A 16,821-nucleotide genomic window follows, 5' to 3' on the forward strand; every position below is an offset into this window, starting at 1 on the left:
TTTTTTAAAACACCATAATACAGGCTCAAATTAAATGTATAACAAAAAAAAAAACAGCAAAAGGACCAAAAAAAATGTCACCATGGCTAAACAACAGACTAAAAGAGGTGGCTGGAGGTAAAAAGGCATCCTTTAAAAATAGGAAGTCAGATCCTACTCAGGGAAATAGAAAGGGGCATAAACTCTGGCTTAGTGAGGTGGCAAAATTTGCAGATGATACAAAATTACTCAAGATAGTTAAGTCCAAAGCAGACTGTGAAGAGTTACAAAGGGGTCTCACAAAACTGGGTGACTGGGCAACAACATGGCAGATGAAATTCAATATTGATAAATGTAAAGTACTGCACCTTGGAAAACATGATCCCAACTATACATACAAAATTATGGGGTCTAAATTAGCTGTTAACACTTAAGAAAGAGAACTTGGAGTCACTGTGGATAGTTTTTTGAAAACAACTGCTCAATGCGCTGTGGCAGTCAAAAAAGAGAACAGAATGTTGGGAATCATTAGGAAAGGAATAAATAATAAGACAGTTAATATCACAATGCCACGATATACATCTGTAGAACAGCCACACTTTGATTATTGCATGCAGTTCTGGTCACCCCATCTTAAATAAGACATATTACAACTCGAAAAGGTACAGAAAAGGGCAACAAAAATTATTAGGGGTATGGAAGAATTTCCATATAAGGAGAGATTTAAAAGACAGACTGTTCAGTTTAGAAAAGAGATGACTAACAGGGATATGATAGAGGTCTATAAAATCATGAATGATATGGAGAAAGTGAATATGGAAATGTTATTTACCCCTTCACGTAATACAAGAATCAGGAATCACCCAATGAAATTAATAGGCAGCAGGTTTAAAACACACAGAAGGAAGTACTTCTTCACCCAACGCAGAATCAACCTGTGGAACTCATTGCCAGGGGATGTTGTGAAGCCCAAAAATATAACTGGGCTCAAAAAAGAATTCACTAAGTTCATGGAGGATAGGTCCATCAATTTGGAAATAAATGGAATTTAGCCAAGAAGGTCAGGGACGCAACCCCATGCTTGGGGTGTCCCTAAGCCTTTGATTGCTAGAAGCTGGGTCTGGGCGAGAGGGGATGGATCACTCAATAATTGCCCTATTCTGTTCATTCCCCCTGAAGCATCTGACACTAGCCACTGTCAGAAGACAGGATACTGGGCTAGATGGATCATTGATCTAACCCAGTGTGGCCATCCTTATGTACTTATGCAGTGGCTTTAACCTTACCCTGCTGCACTGCAGCCATTTATACCCTCTCCAGTACAATCTCTCTTTCTGCCCGCCTCCTTCTGTGATCGGTCTATTGAATGGCAGATGTTCAATGAAACATGTAAATCCTCCCTTGTTTATGAGTGAATATAATAAACTCTGGCTACTGCGCTTTCCAGGTGGCCGTTGGATGCGCTGTGTTTAGTGCATAAATACCCAGTGATTGATCTCTGATCTTTAAAATAAGGCTGTGAGATCTGCATGCATCTGGAGTCCAAAGCGGGGAAGCGGCAGCTCTAACACTCCTTAGACACTGCTATTTATTCCCTTGTGTTACATTTTCTGTGTTTTACTGCAGTCGAGACAATGCACACGATGTGATTTATGTATAACCAGAGCAGCCCCCAGTGGCTGCATCCGTGAACTCCTTCACCGAGGTGCCTGTTGCCTTTGTCTCTCTTGCAAGCTCTGTGAGGCTCTGTCTCCCTAGCCCTGGCATTGAGCCCAGCACAGAGAGGGTGTGCTGGGGGCGGCCTGCACCTTGCCTATTGTGGGAATGTTGGGGGCTAATTTGGCCTCCAGAGCAGATTAAAGCAGCCCTTGTGCCCTGACTGCAATAGTCCCTCTGGGCATGGGGGTACCTGCAAATAGCTAAGGTTGGCCACCCCTTCTAAATCCTGCAACCCACCCCCAGCATGCTGCTGGCATGCACTCTGCACCAGGGGCTCTTGCGGGAAGAGAGTATAGAGTCAACTATGCCAGACCCCTCCCCTGGTGATATTCTCCATGGGGCATCATACGGCTGCTTTTCCACCCCTGTTTCTCATGCAAAGGGGCCACAGGCAGTAATGAACTCTTCCCTCTCTCTCTCTTTTACATTGTCCAGAATGACCTGAGGTATCCTACGAGTCCACGTTGTATTCTTGACACAGCATTGACTAGGCCAGGGGTTCCTCTCCCATGTCTCCTCTCTGGGAGGGTGTAGGAATAAAGGCATCATATACCGATTCATCCCTGGTGTAGCTCGTGTCGACGTTGATGGCATTACATCAACCGAGAATTACCGGTAATTTAGTCCGTTGTGGCTGAACATCGTCTCAACAAGGCTGCAGACTGGTATGTGAGATAGGCTTTTGTGACACCTGAATTCTGTGAGCTCCGTACACCTGCCATCTCCCCACCTTGTATCAAGATAGGGGGATTAAGGAGCGGAAGTAACTCCTATTCCATGAGGCATGCAAAGGTGGCTGGTAAGGGCCAGATCCTCAGCTGGGGCAAATCAACCACCCAGTCCTGAATGCAGGAGTCACCACAAGATCCAAACCATGCTCATGTTTCCACTAAGACTGCAGACATATGCTGAGCTGCTCCTGATCTTTACAAGAGACAAGCTTCATAAGAAATGCACTGAGCCACTCAGCAAGTAGAAACCCCAGCTGGGAAGGAGGGAGCAAATCACTTTCTGCTCCAGGACCAGTGTTTAGGGAGAAGTGTTGGGATTGGTGGGGGGGCAGAGTATGTACATAGCTCCATTTTTCATATCCGAGCGACTTCCCTTAACTTAATCAGGAGGTGGCTTGTTGACATTTTTACTCTATGTGGCTCCCCATGCATTTCAAAGTGCCTGAAATTTCGTTATGTGAAAGGCACTCACTGCCTCTGCTCGAGTTTGGCTACTTTTCAAAGCGTTTCCACTATTATTATTGGAGTAGAAACATGCAGAATGAAAATCTTCCCGCTAAATGACCAGTAAGTGCCCTATAGGCAGCACTAAGCCAAAACATTTATCCACCTGATTTTATTTCTCAAAGATTTTTTTTATTCAGATTTACACATGAGTGATAGAACATTAGAAGCATTTCTTTTTCAATGTGAACTGTGTGCTGGTGAACAGTCCTTCACTGGTGGCCCAGGGAAGCAGAGACCTCTGTTTATCCACATTAAAGGTACTGTACCGGGCAGTGGAAGTGCAATCTTCCCCTTACACTGCCTGGCCAATGACACTTCTCTGCCATGACACTTCCAGGAATAAGTGGGGAGTTCAGTCTCTATCATGTTAGGTAGAGTCACAGTCCTTATTCTTGATGTGGCATTTTTTCAACAAAACAACTACAGACAAACATGCAGGCTTCCACAAAACTTGAGTTCCAGTCTTGTCTCCCTCATTTACCAGGAATCATATTTTCTCTGGAGCACCATGTAGCATGTAGAGATTGGATTAAATACTGCAAGTAAATATATTACCATCTCCAGGTCTATAATATTTTTCACTTCTCTGCTGAGACTACCAGCAAGGGGGGAAGACGTATTAGGGACTCCTGTCCACTAGGTACATGCTTCTATGTAGTTATAAGGTCCCAATCACCATAGTATCTAAGAGCCTTCCAAATATCAACAAATCCATCTTCCAGTATGCTGTAATACTATCCCCATTATACAGATGGGGGACTGAGGCACAGAGAGAGACTAAGGGGCAGATATTTAAAGGTATCTAGGTGCTTAACTCTTGATTTCAACTGATTTCAGTGTGAGTGAGGCACCTAAAGACCTTTAAAAATTTGGTCCTAAATGACTTGCCCAAGGTCACACAGCAAGTCAGTTGCAGAGCTAGGGACCAAACATAGCTCTCCAGGCTGCTGCCGTAGCCACAAAATTATGTGTCCCTTCCCATCAGTTCATTTCACATAAGTCACCAAACAACATCCAGATGGCAAAAGCTTTTGATTACTGCTGCCCCAAACCAGTGACCTCTATGCAAAGACCCCTATAGCCCATCAGCATTCCCTGGAGACATGGATCATTCTTGCGGGGCCATAGGTATGCAGTGTATTTTACCACCATGCCAGGTCCTTGCTGCAAAAATCTGTCTCCTATTTAAGTGACGATAACAAGCAGTGAGGGCAAGAGCGGGAGGGAGAAGAAAGGCTATAGTGCAGTGGTTCTCAACCCATGGTTTTCAGGCCGCTTGCAGCCCAGTCAGCACAGCACGGCGGTGGCCCCTGTGACATCCTCAGGGCCATACAGATAGTATGTGTATTGTGTGCACGCAGCCCACATAACACACAGATAGCTGCGGATGTGTGCGGCTTCAATGGGGGTCAAAGGGAAGGATCAGCAACCCATCTCTTTCCTTCTGTTGTGTGGAGCTGCCAACAGCTGGCTGGTTTTCCTACAGACCGAGGGCCTGGATACCCCACCCCAGGAGGCAGTGAGGCTGCTCTTGGAGGGGCAGAATGGCTTCTGATGCCTCCAGTGGACGGCGGTGGCAGGCTGTGCCTCTCTTCCCCATCCCTGGAACTGGCTGCAGCAACATAGTCATCAAAGGTATTACTCACGTTCTCGCTCCCTCCAGTCAGCACCATGTGGGTAACCAGCTAGTTAACACAGGATCTCGTCAGACCTTCCTCGGCAGGCTGCTCTAGCTACCATTTCAGAGGCACCCTGTGGATAATTACACAGCAGATTGATTTGGCAAAACCAGGAAACAAACGTTAGTGAGGGATGGGGCTGAAGCCTCTCTGAAGGATGTGATAAGTCCTAACCAGCAAAAAGAGGCTGGTGGTTTCCCCCAAGAACCCACAGCTCCCTGGGAGCATCTTGGACCCAAACTCTTGCCCTTGTGCATGTGGTCTTCTGTAGAAATCAGTGGAACCGCATGAGATTATCCAAGGTCTCCTTCCAGACATATGTCCAAGCTTCCTCCCGCCTTGCAGCCTTCTGTCCTCACTGTGATCACTGCGTTTTAAAGTGAGATGTTAAAACAGTGCTCGCACTCCTGTCAGGGAACCCTGACTTTGCACCAGAAATGCCAACCCTGATCTTGGACCTTTGGTACCATCAAACTTGAGCTCCTGGCCAGTGCTGGCCACCCAGCTGGAAGGTGGGTCTGGTTCCCCGCTGTGTTTCTCTAGTTTTATGCTAGTGTAACAGACCCTCTTGTGAAAGGCAAAGACCAGTTTCCTGGGGTGCCATTGAAAGATGGGCAAGGAAAGAAAAGAACGAAAAGATGGAGATGGTGGCCCAAGCTGCCTTCATTCAGGTTCACTCAGTGACTTGCCTTCACTTGCCCTTGAGTACCTATAGCCTCAGTTTACCTTCCCATAGCCCTCCCATGATGGGTATCAGCCCAATACCTCCTGCTGTCACCCAGTAAGATGGGGGTGGGCTGTATCGGCTAGCTAGGGGGCAGACTTTCAGGAGAGCCCAGCATGCTGGGTGCACATTGGATGTTGAGCTCTGTTGGAAATCTGCTCACAAGGGTACAATAGGAGTTGCTGGGTGCTGAGCTCATTGAGAAATCTGGCCTCACATGCAGATGTGTCCCTCACACTGTGACCACATTCAACATGCATCTTGCATGCTACTACAGCTAAGACTCACACCAGGTCTCTGTGAGCTATCAGCAGCAGCTCTCTCAGGTGAACTGAAAGGACGATGCATCACCTGCATTGAGATGGTTGGAACTGTGCTGACTTCTTGCTCTGGGCAATCATTTCTCAGGCACCAATCCTAAAAGCTCATGCTTCTGGGTTTAAACTGGCCACCTGCAGGAGTCAGGAAGGGATTTTTCCCCCTAGTATATTCTGGAGAGGGGTGGTTTTTTTTTTTTAATCTCCTTGCTCTGAAGCATCAGGGATAACCACAGCTAGAGATGGGACATAGAAAAGGGAGGGACAGGGCTCTGAGGTGGCACCAAGCACTCTCTCTCTCAGGTGCTTGGCTGGCTTGCTCACATGCTCAGGGTCTAACTGACTGCCATAGGCAGTGTTGGGAAGGAATTTTCCCCCACATCAAGTTGGCAGTGACCTAGTGGGTTTTTGCCTTCCTCTGCAGCCTGGGGGAGCCAGGGTTTTTTGAGTATATCTCACTTAACCATTTCCTGACATTGCAGGGCCTCAGGCACTGGTGCACCTTGGTCCCGTCTATTCCCTGCCTGCAGCACATCACAGTCTAGTCTCCTGTGGGCTGTCATACTTTGGTCTCATTTCAGTTGTTTGGTTTAATGTGCAGGTACTGGGTGGCGCTGGTGGTCTGTGATATACAGGTCAGACTGGATGATCTGGCGGTCCCTTCTGGCCTTAAACTCTGTGACTCTATTCCCCATTATTATTAATATTCATAATCATAACTAGCTCTTAGATGGAGCTTTTCATCAGTAGAATAGTCTTTCTTTCCTTTTTTATTTCCTGTAGCTAGCTGTGTATTGCGGGGGGATGGGGCAGTGGGGAGCACAGAGATATGGAGAAGAATTTGTATGCGTTTGGATGCAAGTTTTTGTATGTGCATATTCTTGTGGCTGTGCATGTGTATTTCCATGCATAGGAATATGCGTGTGTGTGTGTTTATATGTATGACTGTGTGTGCGTACATCTACACGTGTGTGTTTGCATGGGATGTTCTGTGTTTGTGTCAATCTCCCTCTGCTTTCTCTCTCCCCCACCCTCCACCCACCCACACCATGATATAAACAAACCTGCCTCTGGACATGTCATGGCTTAAAATAGATGTTCATATATCAGCCTTTCTACAGCAGCAGCAGCGGCAGCAACAAGAGCTGCAGCAGTAGGAAGACATGGCCGACTGGATCTGACTAGAAAACTCACCCTGAGCTGAGAAATCACAGCCTGCACAAAGGTAGAGTAACAGGGACGGATGTCTCCCTCCTGCCTCCTGTCCGTCTGTCTTTCTGTCTCTTTGCTGAGCGTGTGGGGTTGGGCAGCCTGCCCGGGTGCGATAATGTCTATGCAGAGCAGCCATGTGTGTAGGCAGGGTCTGTCTGTCTATTTGTCTCTCTCCTCCCTCCGAGCGCAGCGTGAGAATGGCAGGGGTGGCAGAGGCAGCCATGTACCTGTGAGCAAGAAGTCACTGCATGCAGTAGCTCACCCTGTGTTTTAATACAGGAATGGGCCACACCTCCCACGTAGCAATGGTGCTTTGGGGATTTGCTCTGGGGTCTTGTATATCAGGTAGCAATTGGTGATATTTACCAGCTAGAGCCCACTGCACATCAGCACCCAGTGGGTGTTGGGGGCAGAAGATGAGGGTCAGATACATCTGTGAGGCCGATTGAGTTATATGCCAGAGTAGCTCTGTCCCACAGATTCTCAGGCTTGTCTCCACCGCAAGCAAAGGTGGGTTTGCAGCTCAGCCAGGCATGCCCCTGCTAGCTTTAATCTAGCGAATGCAGCTAAAACTAGCAGTGCAGACGCAGCAGCCCAGATGCAGTATTTCCAACTTCGAGAGATCAAAAATCACGAGTCGGGGCTGCCACAATCATGAGATTGGCCCCAAAGTCATGACCTCTTTGAAAAAGATGTTTTTTTAAAATCAGTCTCTTGATGTTTGACTTCCCCCTGCCCATCATCAGGCATGTGCATGCGACCGTTAGTGTCACCCACTCCCCCATGTGTACTGGAGAAGGTGATTTTGGCCCCTGCTGCAGGAGTGCGCACCCCCACATCTGCCCGTCTCCTGCCCAACAATTAATCCTGTCCCCCAGACCCCCGTCGGTTCTGTCCCCACCCAACCCCACTCAATTCAGCCCCCCCTCAATATAGTCCCCAGCCCCATCTTCTGCACCCCATCATTTCAGCCCCCCCTGCCCCATCGACCCCCACTGCCTTCAATTCACCCTCCCAGCACCACCCCATCTGCTCAGATCCCACCATCAATACAGGCCTCCCACCCCACCAGCCCCCCTCCTCACTTCAGCTCTCCTGCAGCTCCCAGCCTCCCCTCTGCTCCTTAGGGTTCTTCACCCTCCCAAGGCCTGAGGCGCTGCAGTGGGGTCCCCTCTCCCACTTCCCAGGCCGGCAGGGGAGCTGCCGCCTGGGGCTGATAGCTGGAATCCTGGCTGCACCTGGGGCAGCTGATGGGATTTCTAAATAAAATTAAGCCTCACTTTTAGAACTGTCAAATGTCAGGATTTTTTTTTTCAGTGATTCAATTGCTTATTTGAGATTTGGCCTTGCCCCCTTCTATTTGTCTCAGATGAAGTTTCTCTTCCGTGCTCGGTGTAACCCTTCTGTCTCTTCCCCCTACTTGATAGCTTGATGGCTCTATCTGATATGTAAATGAATTTGCATGGTCTTTCAAAGTACTTTGGAAGTAACTGGCCAGTGGAGAAATCGCATTCCTTTGTTGAAGGTGGGGATAACTCCTGTTGGACTGGAAATACATTTTAAGAATGTGGCGGGGCGGGAAAAAAAAATCCTGACATTTGAGAGTTCTATCGCCAGATCACGAGTGAGGCTTCATTCTGCTCAGAAATCAAGACTCTCCCAATTGATTCGTGGGAGTTGGCACGTCTGCAGGTATACAAACCCACCCGGAACACTGGATAGGTACTTGCGTGTGCAGCCTGCACCAGGGTCTGTGCTGACGAGTCTTTGCTGATATTTTTAGCCATGCTAGCTAGATTAAAGCTAATGCAGGTATGTCTACCTGAACTGCAATCACACCTCCAGTTACAGTGTAGGCAGACCCTTAGCCAGCCATGGATCTGCTGGTAGCCTTATATTAAGGGGCACGGTGTGGGCCAGGCTTGGATGGGCCCAGGCTGAACGGCCTGCTGCAGCATGAGTGGGCAGACACCCCCATGGCATTGTGCTGCGGCTGATCCCAGCTGTGGTGTGCTGCCCATGGGCTTACCAGGTATTTATTCCTGGAGCCAGCAGGTCAAACATTCAGCAGAGTGCAGGAGACATAGAGCCAACTCTGGACCACGGTATACGCTGCTGCAGCTCCTGTTACGATCTGTGGCAGCTGCACCCAGTCATACCAGGGCTGATGGGGAACCTCTGGCTCCAGAAAAGTCTATTCCATGCCCGGCACAACCATATCCAAGGCAGCATCCAAAATACCCTGCAGAGAATAAACTGTAGGAAGAGGTCGGTAGGGAAGGAAGTACTTAGCAGGTCTCTTTAGATCCCTTCCGAATTCTGCGGTGCCCTCATGACGTTTCCATCCTCTGGGCACAATCAGGTAAATGTCTCAGGGTTTCCTCCTTTGGCACCACTGGCTGCTGGCCATTGCTGAGGGTGGGGTGCCAGACCGACGGAACTGACAGTCTAAGCCAGCAAGGCAAATCTGAGGTCACTCCATTTCCCCCTTTTAGCCGCTGAAAACAGCTGGCCAGCGCGGAGCTGCTGACGGGAACGGAGCTGAGAGGTGAGACTTTGGATGGGTTCCCAAATGCTTGGAGGCAGCTCCTGGCATCACCACCAGCAGCAGCTTTCAGCTGGCTGCACTGAGGAGGAAGGCAGCAAAGAAGAAAAATGTTCCCAAGGCTGAGGTTTTGTTATGGAGGCCGGGTACATCCCCCATGTGGGTGGAAGTGGGACTGTCCCAGGGGGCTTGTTGCCGGCTTGAGGAAGTCACACCTGGGAGTCGGGCCTCTTGGGCTCTATTGCTTACCCATAAAAGTCTCCTGACCCACGACTAACGCCTCCCACCCCAAACCCAGAGCAGCCTCCCAGCTTTTCAAATGCAGCAGGGAGGTTGCTGTGCCAAGAGAGGTTAAGACCGCCTCTCCCTCCCATCAGGCTGTTTTTATTGGTACACGACAGGCCGATGCCCTGTGAGACCCCACGTGACACCGTATGGAATCCGCCACCTGCTTCTCCTCCCAGCCCCAGAGCCTGGCACCGAGCCCAGAGTCTTCGCTGCCTGCCAGCTCCTCCAATCCTAGGTTGACACAGTCAGCTCTTGAGTTGGCATCGTGACCCTGGCAGCCAGAGCCCTCTAGCCAGTTCAGCGGGAAGGCGACAGCTGAGCTACTGTGTCATCTCATAAACAGAAACCTGGGTACTCTGGGCCTGACAGTGTGGCACTGACCCAGCAGAGCAGAGCTGGAACGTTGCCCCTTCACCATGAAAGGGGTGCACAAGTGGGCTGAAGGCTTTGGTGACCCCACTTCCTCCTTTACTTGGTTCACAGTGCTCTGGCCCCATTAAACCCTCCCCAAATGCTCCACCTTCCAGGGGGGAAGCCTATGATGTACTGCCCCCGCCTGACATTGGGAACCCGTGGGCAGAGAGGGCTCTACACCTGCAGCTAGTTGTTCACATAGGTTGCTGGGAGGATCTGCAGGGTTGCTTTGAACTTTTGTGAGGTATTCTGATGCACGACCAACTCACCCCACTTCCAGTGGAGCCAGGAGTCTCAGCCCAAAGCTGCTTGACTTGGGTCTCCCGCTCAGGAAGAAGCAGCTGGATTTGTGTGTGTGTGTGTGTGTGTCAGGGCAGTGGGGCGGGGCAGGGTGGGGCAGGGCGGGGGGGTGGAATTCTCTGAGCTGATCGCTTGTCACGTGGGGAAGGGCTTGGCAATACTCCCATGCCGGGGTCACCTAATGGCGTCTCCACTACTTACAGGACGGGACTGTGGGTCACGGCAGCTGCAGCGTTATCGCCCATAGGGATGCATCGTGGGTCTCGGGAGCTCCAATGGCGTTTATGTCCAGGTTCTCCAGAAGCAGCTCCAGGTCACCCAGCCGGGGGTCTCAGGAAGACGCCAGCAACCACCCCATCCTCAGTGTCTTTGAGCTGGAGAGGCTGCTGTACACGGGGAAGACAGCCTGTAACCATGCAGATGAGGTCTGGCCAGGACTGTACCTGGGAGACCAGTAAGTGCAGGCCCAAGGTCATGAGGGAGAGCGGGAATTGGTGGGGATGGGAAGGAAGAGCGAAAGGGACACGGTAGCATAGTTGTGGGAGGGGGCACGGACTGGGGAGGAGGAGAGTGCAGCGCCACTGTGTGTGTGTGCGTGCAGTATTCCCAATGCCAAGTATTCAGGCAGCCCCGAAATTGGGGGCTCTTTTTATTGGCCTTCTGGCTTCCGAGCCTGTGCCAGCACATACAGGTCACGTTTTCAAGCTTTTCTCTGCAGTCACAAGGGCTAGAAACTTACTTTTTGCGTTCATGAAAGCAGGGGTTCCCCAGTAATAAATTGATTCCAGGAGCCAGGACTACAAGAAAAACAATGTTTGTGTGTGTGTGTGTCCGTCCTTTCCATTTGTGATAGTGGCACTCAAAAATGGCCCCTGAGGGTAAAGGTGTCCATGTGAAAAGACCCACCACACACAAACTGGACACAGCAAGCACCCTAGTTTGCAGCAAGGGAGATTTAGGTCGGATATTAGGAAAAACTTTCTCTAAAGCTGTAATACTCAAACTGAGACTCGGGAGCCACAAGTGTCTTCTGCGGCTCTTTGCAGCGCATGATAGTAAAACACTGGGCAATTTAATTATTAACCAGTCTAAATTATTAACTCATCAGGATGCTTTTACTATGTTATTAACCAACTGTAGTTGATAAAATAATTATACTTGGTCAGAATATCCAAGAAAATATATATAGTAAATGAAACAATGAATTCACTCGACTGCGGCTCTTTTGGGTAATACTGATCGCTAATTTGGCTCCTGAAGCACTGAGGTCTGAGTATCACTGTCTAAGGACAGGAGGACTTGTGGCACCTTAGAGACTAACAAATTTATTTGAGCATAAACTTTCATGAGCTACAGCTCACTTCATCGGATGCATTCAGTGGAAAATACAGTGGGGAGATTTATATACATAGAGAACATGAAACAAAGGGTGTGACCATACAAACTGTAACGAGAGTGATCAAGTAAGGTGAGCTATTACCAGCAGGAGAGTGGGGGTGTGGTGGGGAACCTTTTGTAATGATAATAAAGGTGGGCCATTTCCAGCAGTTGATAAGAATGTCTGAGGAACAGCCCAAGGGTGGGAGGGGCACGGAGGGAGGGGGGGAATAAACATGCGGAAATAGTTTTACTTTGTGTAATGACCCATCAACTCCCAGTCTTTATTCAAGCCTAAGTTAATTGTATCCAGTTTGCAAATTAATTCCAATTCAGCAGTCTCTCCTTGGAGTCTGTTTCTGAAGTTTTTTTGTTGAAGAATTGTCACTTTTAGGACTGTAATCGAGTGACCAAAGAGATTGAAGTGTTCTCCGACTGGTTTTTGAATGTTATAATTCTTGACGTCTGATTTGTGTCCATTTATTCTTTTACGTAGAGACTGTCCAGTTTGGCCAATGTACATGGCAGAGGGGCATTGCTGACACATGATGGCATTTATCACATTGGTAGATGTGCAGGTGAACGAGCCTCTGATAGTGTGGCTTATGTTATTAGGCTCTGTGATGGTGTCCCCTGAATAGATATGTGGACACAGTTGGCAACGGGCTTTGTTGCAAGGATAGATTCCTGGGTTAGTGGTTCTGTTAAGCAGTGGAACAGGTTATCTAGGGAAGTTGTGGAATCCCCATCACTGGGGTTTTTAAGAACAGGTTGGACAAACAGCTGTCAGGGATGGTCTAGGTTTACTTGGTCCTGCCTCAGCATGGCGGGGGTGGACTAGATGGTTTCTTGAGGTCCCTTCCAACCTGACATTTCTATGATTCTTTGTTCAAGAGGTCTGGGAAACCGGCGATGCAAGACTAAGCAGCCCTGGCAGAGCTGGAAAGGAGAAAGGGGAACCCAGACTGGTATAGCAGGGGGGCTGTGGGTCAGGATTGAGGCCCATTGGCAGGAGCTGCATGGGGAGCCTCAGGCTAGCATCTCTTGGGGGTGAGAGAGAAATGTGTGTTGCTAGGTGGGGAATGACAGATTTTCCTATTTTTTAATGTACCCACCAGATGACTGCCTCTCCTCACCCGCACCCCTTCTTCTGGCCTGTTCCCTCCAAGCCAAAAATCCATGCTGGCCTGGCCCAAGTAGCTCTCCCCTCCCGAGTACCAGTTCTAGCAGATAATACTTGCACAGTCCACTGTCAAGAAGCACCCCCTGCTCAGCTGCCGCCACATAAGCTCCCCCATTTTAATCCTTTGCTCCCTTCTCCGCAGAGATATAGCAGCCAATCGGCGTGAGCTGGCCCGCCTGCGCATCACCCACATCCTCAATGCATCGCACAGCAAATGGAGAGGGGGTGCTGAGTACTATGAAGGCACCGGCATCCGCTATCTAGGCATTGAGGCCCACGACTCGCCCAGCTTCGACATGAGTCCCTACTTCTACCCCTCAGCTGACTTCATCCACCAGGCGCTGAGCGAGAGAGGAGGTGAGGGGCAGAGGAGGGGTTGGAAGAGAGGGAGCAGGGGCTGGGACGAAGAGCTTGGCTGGGCAAGAGGAGAGGCTGTGTCCAAAACCCTCATCTCTAGTCGCCTTCTTTCCTTATAAACACGCCACCCACGGTTCTCTGCTGGAAGCAGTGGAGATACCATTAGCAAGACATGGGGATCCTCACTCCCACCTCCATAGCCCTCTCCCATGTGATCGGCTCAGAGAAATCTCCCAAATCCAGCCACTTCTTGAGTCTGCAAAACTTCTACCATAACACCAAGTGTCACCAAGTTGGACCAGCACAATGGTCCTTCTAGCTCAGTATCTGGCCTCCTGCTGCACCAGAACAGAGCCACCTCCATCTACACTGGGATCAGCTAGACTAGAGCAATGGTCCAGCTAGCCCACTATCCCAGCAGCCACCATTCTGGAAGAGACCCAGGACCAATTATGGGCCATAGCCTGGCCCTTTCATGCCATCCTGGTGGAACAAATAGGCCAGATCTTAGGTGGATCCCTTCCTCTCACAACACGGGGAATCCCTATGGTGCTGGAGGGTGTAAGCAACCCCTAGCATAAGGGTATGCCTTAAGGGCAGGAGGGGGTGGATCTGGAGTCCCCAGATGAGACCAGGATTCAGGAGGTGCATGGGGTTACAGGCATCTTTGGCCTCCCGCACTGAGGAGGCGCAGCTCATAGTCTGGCTCACAGGGACCGGGGAGTAGGGCAGGTTGAAAATTTTGCTCTCAAAACGTTGTTCAAAGGCAGATTGGGTTTTTGACTAAACTACATTTTTCACTCAAACGAAAATATCTGCTTTCCATGCGAAGCTTGGATTTTTCACTGAAAAAAAACCAAAATGTTTTTGATTTTCAACCAAAAATGGAACTATTGAGCCATATACTGGAATACTTTGATTGGAAATGCTGCAGCAGAGCCTCATGGGAGCTGTAGTTCAATGGCCTCATGTTCCCATTCTCCTAGTTGAAGCTGGGCTCCCTTGCCAGACATCATCTCCCATGATTCACTGTGGCGGTGGGACTCCCATGATGCATCACCTCCCCTGCCCAAAATGAGAGACTGTGGTGCTGTTATGCTTATAAGAAGCACTACAGTGAATCCTGGCAGATGTCGTCTGACCGGTCCACCCAGCCTAGAGAGGGAAATGAAGGCATGAACCACTCAAACTACCGCTCCCGCGAGGCAACACAGCAGCATTTCTGAATCAAAATAATTCAGATTTTGATTTTTCAGTGAAAAGTCAACTTTTTCCAAGGGAACCCGCCTCCCCTGCCATTGTGTGACCATCTGTCCCATCGAGCCCTGTATCCTAACTCCTGTACTGGAGTGATCATCTCATCCACACTGTTGTACGACTGTTTCCTGGACTTCTGTAACCCCGTGCAGTGGGGCCTTGGGGCTGTAGCCCGGCTGTGACACAGCTCCCCTTCTCCCCGCAGGAAGGATCCTCGTCCACTGTGCCGTCGGGGTGAGCCGTTCAGCCACCTTGGTCCTCGCCTACCTCATGATCCGCCACCGTATGACCCTGGTGGAAGCCATAAAGACTGTCAAGGACCACCGCGGCATCATCCCCAACCGGGGCTTCCTGCACCAGCTGGTCTCCCTGGACAACTCCCTGAGGCTGAAGCGGCGAGCATGAGTGGGCAGGGGAGGGGGCGCTGTTCAGTGTCCGGCACTCAGCCCAGCCCTACTGCCAGCTGAGCAGCAGACACAGGGCTTTCATCATGGGGCAGGCGCTTGGCAGGCACAGCTGGGCTCCCTTGGGTCCTCAAGGAGTGGCAGCTTTTCAGAGGGGCCCCCAACCTGCAGCTCTGTCATCTGTGGAGGCCTAACAAGCAGCCTCCTTCCAGGCTGCAAGACTTAGAGATGCACCCCACAGGGACTATTATCCCATGTCTCGGGCTTCTCTTCCCCTTACCCTGCTGGCTCTGGGAAGCCCAAATGGGTTGGTTCTGCCAGCGGGCACACCCAGGCAGCAAGCCAGCCCTGCCTGTCATTCCTACGAGATCCAAGCTGCGTACATTTCTTGGTGGCAATGAGAATTAGACAAGGCCCATGGTGTCGTAGACTTGGGGTGCCCTCAGTGTAAAACATTTACCTGTAAGAATAAAGTTACTGCAGAGGAAAAACATCTGCCCCTCTGCTTCTGTGTTTTGGAGCATCTTTGCCCAGACCCCAAAGGAGGATGAGAGATAGGGTCTAGATAGACTGTGTGTATTCACGGATCACATCCCACCAACGAGCTGAAATGCTGCTGCCTCTTCGCTGGTAGCTGTGTGTGCAATATACTGATATATTGACTGCGGGGCAGTCAAAGGTCCAATCGCCCAATGCTTAAAGAGATCTGAAAAAAGTGTGTGTGTGTGTGTGTGTGTAAGACAGTGTTTAAGTGCAGCCCTCAGCAACTCTGCTCAGACTGGGGGGAGGTTTGGGGGGAGGGACGGTCTGCAACCCCCCTTGTGACCCTTCCTCCTTTAAGCACTGCAATCAGCTTTTCATGATCCTCTCCCAGCCCCTTGGCTGAGGTCGGGTTTGTGAGAAGGAAGCAAATCCCACCTCCCTACAGGCATCTACCTGACAGGATGAGGTGGGCTGGGAGAGGGAGTTTTGTCTCCCTTCTTATCTCTGCAGTGAGGAATCTCAGAAGTGTGCTAAGTGGCCCCTCCAGCCCTTCTCCTCACCGGGACATGGGGCCCTCAACACAGACCTACTGGAGGGAATGAGCCAGCAGAGCACTAAGAAACCGAGACCCTAGGGATGGGCCTGGAACCAAATGCTTAGAAGAGGTGGGATCCTGATCCAACAGCAATAGCAAGGGTACCCAGCACCTCCCAGGGACAGGCTCCAGGGACAGTCTTTGAAGCTTGGGTTCATTTCTAGAACAGTGTTTATACATGGGCTTTGGAGGGAGGGGGGTTGAGTGCAATGAGCTTTGAGGGGTGTCCACCCCGTTTCTGGTGAGGGGCAGGTGGCCATATCTTAAAAAGTCTACTGACATCAGGGCAGTCACGAGCTAGTCCGCAGAGCAGCAGACTCTGGGCCATGGAGCCTGAGCGCCGCTTTGCCACAGGCAGATCAAAACCAGCCCTACCTCTGCCATATTCCCAGAATTGCTTCCAGCTGCATTCAGTGCCACCCTGCTAAAAAGTTTCCCCGCATAAATAACAAGACTCAGGGAGCCGTGCTACCAGTGACCCCAAGGGAGCAGAATACGATCAAAGAGTAATCCTCCCTTGCCAGCATTTCGGGTGGCTTCACTGTGACACAGTTTTCCATCCCTGCAGGAACACATTTGAGATTCAGCTCTTGAGATAACTAGGCTCCGCATTTGGGCCCAGCTGCCTCCCCCTATTATTAACTTGAAGCTTCAGACCCCCAGGCTGCAAAGGAACTGCTCCCCACCCCTCCCACTTTTAGGATTTCGGGGTGGGGAGTGGTCCCAAGCAAAGGTGAGTGTACAGTCCTC

General features: G+C 50.2%; 1 protein-coding gene across 2 annotated transcripts; it reads left to right on the plus strand.

Annotated features, from left to right (window-relative positions):
* Nucleotides 1-6,609: 6,609 nt before the first annotated feature.
* On the plus strand, nt 6,610-15,498 carry DUSP26 (dual specificity phosphatase 26). 2 transcript variants are annotated; one of them, XM_084615184.1, is made up of 5 exons: nt 6,610-6,881; nt 9,364-9,416; nt 10,619-10,869; nt 13,118-13,332; nt 14,795-15,498. In XM_084615184.1, the coding sequence occupies exons 3-5, from the start codon at nt 10,691-10,693 to the stop codon at nt 14,992-14,994; spliced, it is 594 nt and encodes a 197-aa protein (XP_084471310.1). In that variant the 5' UTR covers nt 6,610-6,881; nt 9,364-9,416; nt 10,619-10,690; the 3' UTR covers nt 14,995-15,498. The 2 variants fall into 2 exon arrangements, with proteins under 2 accessions (XP_084471310.1, XP_084471311.1); XM_084615185.1 differs by lacking the exon at nt 9,364-9,416.
* Nucleotides 15,499-16,821: the final 1,323 nt, after the last annotated feature.

This window comes from Lepidochelys olivacea, assembly GCF_965140295.1.
Source record: "Lepidochelys olivacea isolate rLepOli2 genome assembly, chromosome: 26".
In the NCBI taxonomy this organism is placed as follows: domain Eukaryota; kingdom Metazoa; phylum Chordata; order Testudines; family Cheloniidae; genus Lepidochelys; species Lepidochelys olivacea.